This window comes from Erpetoichthys calabaricus, chromosome 17 (genome assembly GCF_900747795.2).
Source record: "Erpetoichthys calabaricus chromosome 17, fErpCal1.3, whole genome shotgun sequence".
NCBI lineage: Eukaryota > Metazoa > Chordata > Cladistia > Polypteriformes > Polypteridae > Erpetoichthys > Erpetoichthys calabaricus.
Genome location: NC_041410.2, coordinates 95,520,335 through 95,530,661, shown reverse-complemented (window position 1 = coordinate 95,530,661; position 10,327 = coordinate 95,520,335). Strand labels below are relative to the sequence as shown.

Here is a 10,327-nt window from a genome sequence, read left to right as displayed (position 1 = left end):
ACTCCCATTGTGAATTATGCCACAGATGACAGGCAATTTTAAACGCCAAGTGCTTCAGCATTTAGCAACTCCACTTTGAGAGTCTGCATGGTCTACCAATTCATGGCTGAGCTGTTGAGGCTTTTCAATGCTTTCATTTCACAATAATGGTATTTACGATGGACCAGAGCAGAAATTACACTGACTTGGGGCAAAGGTGGCATCTGACGACAGTGGCACATTTAAAGTAACCAAGCTCTTTAGTACGGCTCATTCTAGTGCAAATGTTTGTCAAAGGAGTCTGCATGGCTATGCTGTTGATTCTATGCACTTGTTAACAATATGTGTGGCTTAAACACCTGAACGGAGTTTCACATATAGTGTATGTCAGGCTAACTGGTAACGCTTAACTGGACAGGTATGCACAAGATCATATGTGTGTGCCCGGTGATGGACTGCTACAGACGTCTAGGGTTCAAACCAATACTGCTGAAATGGCCTCCCATCTTCCAGACCCCAGTAAAATGTTTCAGGAAATACAGGAATAAAGCATTGTTCATCTACAGTATTTACAAACAATGTATCAGTGACATGTTATTGCAACCATCAAATTTTCCTTCTAACTTTATGTAAAATAAGTTGATTTGCCAATGATAGAGAATTGATTATTTGATAACATGTCTAAATCCAGTTTAAACTTGATATAGCAGATATTGGAATTGCAGGATAGGGTGCACATCCTTAAAAATGCCCATTTTTCCAATAGGAAAATTTCCACCTACTGCCACAAACACATCATACATTCAAATGACCCTGCTTTTCTGTTTTCTCCCCCTATGAAACAGTAATTAGTCCATAATTACATAATTTATCCTGTCTCTGCACAGACTCGTGTTACTATGGTAACTGACCAAAGGTAATTACAGAACTGCCGAGTGGTGTGGAAATGACGTTTACAACACAAGATTTTGGTGAAAGCATGCAAATAACTACACTTATTCCGAATTAATTGATAAAAAAAATAAGGCACAAACTGAAGGGTGATAGTCAATGTATATAGCGTTGAAAAATGTTCTAATTACAGAGACAGCAAACATAAAAAGCATATCATTTCTATCCAAATCTTTCTGATCTTTTGTAAACTGGAGGCGATTAATAAAGTAATTTCAATTTGTAATTAGCTGAATTAACAAAGTAATGTCAGGTTTATTCTGGAATATCGTATGTTGCTCCTTAGAGGGTTATACCCACAATCGTAAAACCTAGGAAACCAAACCTATACATGGTGTCCAGAGTAAATCTGCTTCATACATTTGTGAAGTGTTTACCAGCAGTAATGAAAGTCTCCCAAATTCACATTTATCTATCAAGTATATTTTTTAAAGGCTCCTGAAGTTCTGTTCTATAATACAGCAACTTGGTAAATTATTCCACATGTCAAAGGTGCCCTACGTGAAGTTTGCTTAAAATGTGCCCTTAACCAGCTTCTCCCTGTTCTCCCTTCATTTCCTACTTAAAGTTAATAGCTAGCAACCACTATACTATTTCCCTTTGTAATTTTGACAACTATCATGTCCAAACTTCGGTTTGCCTTAAGTGATGGGGTGGGATAGCTTCTGGTTAACTCACCGGATAATATGTGCTACAATGGAGGGACCATACCAATCTCCAGCCTTCTTTCCTGAGCTCTTGCCATATTCCACTAGCTTGTGCACACTGAATGGGGCATTTGGATGATCACCAAACCACGCAATTACTCGGCGGTGCATGTGATCAGCTTCAGGGTCCCAGCTTTGCCCCCTTGACCGAGCATGCAAAGGAGAGCCATGAAGTCGTACACCATCCAATCTGCTCTGGTCTCTAGAGGAATGCAATGTGAATATATGTGGGACACCCAGCACGGGGCTGGATGGGGATGGGGACTGGGGCTTTAGTGCCTCCATTTCAACATCAGTAAGCTGCAAGGCATCCGGCCACGTCCACCCTGAAATTAACAGGAGAAAAAAAAAAAAATATTAAAAACCAAAAGCAGCCTATAAAAGGTGAAAAATGGTAATGCTTTCCATGATCACATCAAATAAAACCTTGAGAACATCAATCAGCAACATCAAGCTTCACAAAATGAAAATATTCAGTCCATCACATTCACTTTGCTAGTTAACACCAAAGGTGTCTCATTTCGCAGTCAGAAACTTTCTAGAAGTTTCCGCCTCAGTTACTCATTTTGGAAGTGTATTCGATTCCCACGGCCTGCTGTGTAAAGACGCGATTCCTGACATCAGTCATTGCCACTAGGTGCCCTCAAGTACTTGTTTCATTATTTAACTGGTTGGAGAAGCCTGATGGGTCAATTTTATTGATGCCTTTGTGGATTATCATGAACTGGACAAGATCCCCACACATCCTTCTCTGCTCAAGACTGAAGAGGTTTCATTCCCTTAACCTGTACAAGTAGGATGTTGGTCCTCTTCTACGCATTGTATCAAAAACTTTAATTTTTTTCATATAAATATAAACACTGGGGACTAGAACTGCACACTAGTCCAGCCATAAATGTTCCCAGATGTACATTCTGCAGTTTAAACACACACAAACTTATTTGACTTTTCAAACACTTCAGCACACAGCTTTGCTAGCTGAAAAGGCTCACAAAAATTATAAAATTCTTAGTATGTGCAGAAGCAATGCCAGGCACACGGCTGGAAACAAACAATACACACATCTATACATACACATTCATATTATATATAAAATTTAAATAGTATACAGCCCACCAAAAAAGGTTCTTTGACTCCAAAAATAAATTCTCAGTCTCCATGTTTTACTAAGTCGCATACTTGCCTGAAGGAAGTAGGTGAGCAAGCAGACCTTGAGCAAGCAACATCTGTCCACTACGTAGCATGCAGCCCCAGCCACAGTCGGTCGTCCACACAGAGCCCTCTAGCGGCTGGAATTCACGTCGATATGTCAGCCAGATAAGGGAGATGAAATTTTTGCGAAACTGATCAATAGCATCTGAGGTGCAGAGTTACAAAGAAAAAGTTAAAAACAGATTTAGAAGACCATTACACCAAACATCTTCATACAATTATGAGATGGACAGATTTTGCCTAAAAAGGCATAGCAGGTAAGAATTTCATTGTACTCTGTACTTAATAAAACTTGACATTGGTAACAGATATTCATGGTAGAATTCTTGAGGCTTGTCAGCCCCATTAACTTGCATGTGTCCCTGTGTATTAGCAGGAAAATATTGAAAGGTCCTAATATATGAAGTATAAGAAAAAGGCCAGCATTGGGGAGAATGGATGAGAAATGATGTTCCATGGTTTATGGTAATGACAGCCCAAGCATGAACATCAGGACAGAGGAATGTACAAAATGTGCATCACCAGGACATGATAAATACTAGTCCACCACTCAAAGGGGTAGCAACATCTGATTCAAAAGGAAAATTAGCTCTGAAGTGAATTCCATTTTAGAGATCTAAACCAAGCTCTGCAGTAACGCCGGTGTGTCATAACATAGCACTCCAAAGACCATGGTCCCACGCGGCACTATACTCTGGAAGACTACAGGAGCCATACTAGTACCACAGATTCAAATCCACATGTTAATAAAAATTGCATGAAAGTGTACACTGCATTGCAAACGACATTCAGGCAACTGGCAGTGTGTGGTTTATAATGTGTATGACAGCAAATGTGTTTATTTTAAACTGAGAACACAAGGCTAGGTCCTTCCATGAGCCTACACTTGTAAAAAGAGGCTCAGGGTTGGGAATATCAATCAATGAAAGGTTATTTATAAATGAAGCACATTGATTGGAAATCAACACCTTAAATTGGCATGGCTTGTATCTTTACCTCCAGGGGATGAACACCTATGCCTAAAATATAAAAAAAAGTATGATACTTGGGTGCATATCATTTATATTAAAAATGTTTTCGTTTAGATTGCAGTTTGCCTACAAGCCTCTCCAGTATGTAATATAAACTAAATGCAACAGTCAAACCAGCACAGCAAAAGGAATTTAGCTTAGGAATTAAGATCTTCCTTCTCCAGATAAAGAAACTTTAAGCAACATGGAAAGAGGTTTTGGAAATTCATAATTGAATTTCATCAAAATACAACACTTTTGCCCCCTCTCGCAAAGAAAGTTTTTTCCTTCGTGCCACTTAAGGGGCACTGTAGTACCCAAAGACAGACGGCAGCAGAAAACAATTTGCAGAATAGGAATTATGACCAGTACTTTGGGACACCATATATGAAAAGAAACACACAGCCCCCCATCTCTCTCTCTCTAACATTTTGCTAATAAGCACCATCAGAGTTGCTTGGTTATCACTGTGCCAGTTATCTGTTCAATGGATGGCACAACATGGTTAGATTTTAATGTTATATACAATGTGGTTTAGATTATCGGGAACAGTAAAAATGGTGGTTTTACTTGGTTTAAGACAGAAGAATTATAAGCCTTGACCAACTGAGCTGTCAGTTGCAAAGAATCATGCATAATGCAGTCTACCCAAGCATTGCTACAACTTCAGGATTTCTGCGGCAAGGCTAACATGCCACTCAGGTTTTGGATACCCTCCCCGAATGTATAGGGACTCCCCCACACATGCTGCTCGCACAGCTTTTGGAAGAGGCCAGTATTTTCCAAGCAGATACAAGGTCACTGTGCTGTGGGTCTCACAGAGCTGTAAACTGCCCAGGAGGAAAGTGCTCAGTATGTTTCAGTGAGGGTCAGCAGTAATGCAGTTGGGACAGAACATCTGTTTCAGAATTTTCAGACAGTAGCCAACATTCAAATGATGAAGTGGACGTCTCACTCCATAAACTACAACACAAACTTAACTTTTGCATAATAATTTGAGATTAAGATTTCAGAAATATTGAACTGTCAAACACATTAACAAAACCTTCAGAGAAATGTGGGAGCTTCATAGTACATAAAAGTAACCTTAGGATTTGTTTTTTAATGATGCAATAAAAAATCTTAAGCACAAAACTGCCAACAGTCCATTATGGTTTATGAAAACCTCATAATACGAAAGAAAAATTCTGGACAAACTACATTGCAATAGGCTACCGATGTTCCATTTGCATCAAACACTTAAGATCTTTTCTGATGCTGAGAAATTAGTTCACGCGTTTGTTTTCAGTCGGCGAGATTATTGTAACGCAATCCTCTCAGGACTACCCAAAAAAGACAAATCGTTTGCAACGAGTGCAGAATGCAGCTGCTACAATCCTAATCAGGAAAAGAAAATCTGAGCACATTTCTCCAGTTTTGATGTCACTACACTGGTTACCTGTATCATTCAGGATTGACTTTAAAATTCTGCTTATGGTTTATAAAGCCTTAAATAATCTCGCCCCATCTTATATATCGGAATGTCTGAAATCTTATATTCCAAATCTTAACCTCAGATCCTCAAATGAGTGTCTCCTTAGAATTCCTAGAGAAAAACTTAAAAGAAGTGGTGAGGCGGGCGGCCTTCTGCTGTTATGCACCTAAAATCTGGAATAGCCTGCCAATAGGAATTCGCCAGGCTAATACAGTGGAGCACTTTAAAAAAACTGCTGAAAACACATTACTGTAACATGGCCTTCTCATAACTTCACTGTAATTTAACCCTGATACTCTGTATATCCAATTCATTAAATAACTATTCATGGAGGCTCTAAAATCTGTACTAACCCCTACTCTCTCTTCTGTTTCCTTTTCCGGTGTCACTTTGGTGGTAGCTTGCGCCACCACCATCTACTCAAAGCACGGTGATGTTCTAACAGAGATGGAGTAAAAGCCAGAAGTCTGCATGACCATCATCATCAAGTCCTTTCATGAGAACCCTAAAAACAAAGAGGACTATTTCATTTATGTTAGGTAGAATGCCCAGAGGGGACTGGGTGGTCTCGTGGTCTGGAACCCCTGCAGATTTTATTTTTTTTCTCCAGCCGTCTGGAGTTTTTTTTTGTTTGTTTTTTCTGTCCCCCCTGGCCATCGGACCTTACTCTTTTCTATGTTAATTAATGTTGTCTTATTTTAATTTCTTATTTTGTCTTTTATTTTTTTTCTTCATTATGTAAAGCACTTTCAGCTACTTTTTGTATGAAAATGTGCTATAAAATAAATGTTGTTGTTGTTTTCATAATCAACAGCTGGAGGATGGACAGGGACCCTTGGGGGTAAATTGCTTCCCCCCCCCCCCCAAAACTACTATTAATGGAGCCCCACTTAACTAAAGTGCCTGAAGACTTTCATATATTCTTTTTTTCAAGCCTTACTACAAGATACAAAGGCGGCTGGCATTTGCAAATTAACAGTCTATTTGGGTAAAACCTTTGGTTTTTGCTATGAAAAGCACTACACACACATTTTATAAAGTAAAGGCTGAATGCCTGGTCATGCACATAGTGTCGCCAGGAGAGGCCTCAGCACTACAGAACCTTAAATTATATTTAGTGGATAGGGAACTGTTAGATTGTTAAAGGCACACAGTGTCATAAATGTCATTCTGAAATGCAAGATGTTTTGTAATGGCTGTACGAATTTACCAAAAATAGTTCTTTTGCTTGTGGCCAGGTTCCCTCATTAAGGAGCTGTGGAGAAGTATTTTAGATATTTGACCATAATTTTCCAAGCTTCCTTTAGTTCTCATCATGAACTCCATTGGTGTCAAAATTAATTTCACTGGGCAGTGCCTCAGTTTAAGAAAAATACAAACCACTGCAGTCTAAATGTTCCTTGATAATGTCTTTACCTATAATTCTTCATGGATAAAAATGACAGCTAAATAAATTTTGGCAACTCAATATAGATAGAAAAAAGGAGAAATTGTTCCTTTAATGCCTTACTTAAAACCACAAATGCCATACATAAGTAGCATGTCCAGAAGTTCCTTCAAATACAGAGCAGTGTTACTCAAATATTTTTAACTAAATAAACATAGCAAGGGCGACATGGTGGCGCAGTGGGTATTGCTGCTGCCTCACAGTAAGGAGACCTGGGTTCGCTTCCCAGGTCCTCCCTGCGTGGCGTTTGCATGTTCTCCCCGTGTCTGCGTGGGTTTCCTCCCACAGTCCAAAGACATGCCGATTCTAACTTGTCCCTAGTGTGTGCGTGCCCTGCGGTGGGCTGGCGCCCTGCCTGGGGTTTGTTTCCTGCCTTGTGCTGGAATTGGCTCGTGACCCTGTAGTTAGGATATAGTGGGTTGGATAATGGATGGATGGATGGACAGACATAGAAACAATTACTAATGTAAATTTATGAAACATTAAAGATGCAAATACCTTTCCTGAAAGGTACAATGAAACTCAAACCGGATTCATAATCATTACACATTCAGGTATATCACACTGTTAAAGCGGTAATATTTCTGTAAATAACACACTAGGCATTGTGCGTTTTTTTTTTCCCCCTCCTCAAACACAAAATATCCAAACATTCCACCATATGTCATACCACATTTCCTTTAAGCTTCATACTGACACTAACAATATTAATATTTCCCCTCACAGCCATTACAAAAAAATTGTGACCAATGCTGCATACGAACAAAAGAAGAATGCAAGGACGTCCACATTTTCAGAACAGTTAAAGAATTATATAGTCATTACAATGTACTATGGGAGTTGAACTAGATATTTTGGTCGTTTTAAAACAAAACACAACCCCCATTTACTTCTATAGCACATTTTACTACAAAGGATGGAACTCTAAGTGCTTTACAAGATGACAAAGCAATAAAGGAAATTAGGAATAATTCATTCTTTTAATCTATGTACCAAAAATATATAACAAATCATTATGCAATTACATAGCACAGATGTACACTGAACAGAAGGTGATGTATATAGATTTTTTTAAAGTCCGATACTGTGGTCAAAAGACACTTGATGCAAAAGGGAACACAGAGTAATAGATAAATACCTACAAAAGAAGGTTATGGAAACCCATAAAGAGAGGCTCATTTTCTTGACCTCCCAGCTGGTCACACAAAAGCCTGAGCACCTCTGGACAGCCAGGTCCCTCTGAACACTAACCTTCATTATCCAAGATGTACGTTCGGCCCAGAAGCGTCAAAGGTGAGGTTTTGTTAAAATTGGTCTTGGTTTTCACTGTCCAGCCTAACATTAAAAACAAACAGAGCATTTCAGAAGAATTCCTCCATAATGACTTAATAAATTACAGCATGGTGCCAGTGCTACACCATTTTATAGGAACTGCCCCACATTCCACTAAATATGAATAAATCCATAAAAGTGATATTTGTATGGTCAGGGATGGACATGTGGCTGCAGGTCTCTGAAATAAGGAAAAAGAAATGCAAATCAAGTCGTTTTTTCTCTAATCAATCTTACCATGCAAGTACTGATGTTTTGTCCCTTATTATGTATTTAAATAAGGAAGCAGTCAAGATTTACATTCTTAAATTCAGAACAATTTTTATACTGTTTTATATGCTTCTCTCACTTCTGTTTCCGAACTGTATCCTAACAATGGCAATGATGGGCAGAGTAGACACCAGGGCAAACAAGCCTGAATGCTCAAACGCTGCAGCTACTTCAGTGTCAGACCCACTAGTGTAGTCAAGAGCAAATAACAGCTTAAATACACAACACCTGGAAAAGAGAATTACAAGTTGTAAAGATATTTAAAAAATAAAAGCTGCTAATAATCTCTTTGTAACACACAATTGCTTGCTACACTCCAATAAAATTCAGCATGTACCAGTATTGAAATTTGTGGTGTCAAGCCTTACATCATTGTGTATAACTGGTGTATTTTATTCATTGTCATTATTATTAGGGTACAGTCAGTATGGCCAAAAAACAAAAAAGTTACCACCTGCCACAGATATTCCCCAAGACTGGAACCCAATGGTCAGAGCTCTATAGCAAAGTGTCATGGACACACCCATCCCACCATAGTCTTTATTTTTGGGTTATCAGATTACAGCCAGTGAGAGTGTTCAATGAGAAGGACATGGGATCCACTATGAAAATATTAATCAACAGAACAGTCAGTCAGACATTACCTAACCCCGGGTCACGGGGGTCTGCAACACAACACACAGCATAAAATATCAACAGTCTAACACTTCTTGAGTAGCCAAGATTGTGGTCAACTTTGGACTTTACACTTGCGACATCAAAAATGTAAATCATTTTAGAAAGAGAAAAAAACCTGAATTTAAGTAGTGCAGCTAGTAGTTTAGAGATAAAACCCAATGTGAAACTGAAATCAGTGGATGAGGAAAACAGATTAAGAAGGGAAGGGAGGGGAACCCCCCCAAATAAATAAATACTAACCATATTTGACATTATTCCAGGCAGACATAAACTTGGCTTTAATCTTGTCTACTTCATCTGGCTCACTAGACCTCCCAGCCTCAGTAAGGTGGGCAAAGTGGCTCTTGACATCTCTGGGACTCGGACTCTGTCCAATCAGGTGTTTTTTGCTGTAATCTGCAGGCAGGACCTCATCGGGTGCCATGCCTCGGTACTGTGCCGAACTGGGTGACACAGAGTTCATTGTTCTTCGGTCACAGGACACAGCAGGATGCATGGAAAATCTTTTTTAACCGAGCTACACATTTCACTGCCAACAACAACCTGCAAGAAATGAGAATGAAGACAGCCATGAAGTAAATAACAGTAGGACACACCTTAGATTTCATGTCCACTCCATTCACTGTCAACACAGAGTGTACCTATTATTCTCATGTCTGTGTGTTTCAGCCATGTATCCTTTTACATTCCAAATACTGACACAGCAGGCTAACAGAAGTCTTTAAAATGGCAAGGTGTGACAGGGTGCAAGATTGGCCTCCAGTGGGACTGTATGTCATTCAAGTTTTGTGTGGCCTTAAGCCCAATGCTGCCAAGACAAGGAAGAGAAGACCCAGAGACAAAGTAGATTCCGGAAATATAAATTTATATACAACATGATGAAAAAGGAAAAAAAGGCTCAAGAATCTTAGCAGTAATTTAAACAACATTAAGCCAAGGCAAGCTGGCAGAAGTTGTTACCTTACCTTGTTAACTTGTTGGCAAAGACAGCCTTTCATACTTTTTACACTGACTGCTCAAAGACAAACGATAACAATCCAGTGATATTGAGTGAATTTCCTTTAGGAACTAAACAAAGTACAGTGCAGAGAGCTGGAAAATGACACTCCTCATTTCTCTGGGTCAATCTCAAGAATAGAATTGGTGCTTTAATAGGGAGTGGCTCACCAAGACAATGTATAGGGTCATTAGCGTCACATGTACATAATTCAGTGAAATCTTATACTTGCATGTGATAATGTCATTGTGCTTGCTAGTCATGCTGCTG

The 10,327-nt window shown here is 39.1% G+C and overlaps 1 protein-coding gene and 1 long non-coding RNA gene across 6 annotated transcripts in view; one reads left to right on the top strand and one right to left on the bottom strand.

Moving 5' to 3' along the window:
* Positions 1 to 10,327, top strand: part of LOC114667700 (uncharacterized) — a 37,802-nt gene that overhangs the window by 9,222 nt on the left and 18,253 nt on the right. The gene's annotated exons all lie outside the window — the stretch shown is intronic.
* atg4da (autophagy related 4D, cysteine peptidase a) overlaps positions 1 to 10,327 on the bottom strand; it is a 57,488-nt gene that overhangs the window by 38,641 nt on the left and 8,520 nt on the right. The window contains exons 2-5 of one of the 5 annotated variants that reach the window (XM_028823585.2): positions 9,301 to 9,603; positions 8,032 to 8,115; positions 2,821 to 2,994; positions 1,609 to 1,963 (exon numbers count right to left, since the gene is read on the bottom strand). The exons of 1 other annotated variant lie outside the window; for it this stretch is intronic. In XM_028823585.2, coding sequence (XP_028679418.1) covers positions 1,609 to 1,963; positions 2,821 to 2,994; positions 8,032 to 8,115; positions 9,301 to 9,556 — 869 coding nt within the window. In that variant the 5' untranslated portion in view covers positions 9,557 to 9,603. The remainder of the gene's footprint in view (positions 1 to 1,608; positions 1,964 to 2,820; positions 2,995 to 8,031; positions 8,116 to 9,300; positions 9,604 to 10,327) is intronic. 3 more of the 5 variants (XM_051920585.1, XM_051920582.1, XM_051920584.1) reach the window with 3 other exon arrangements.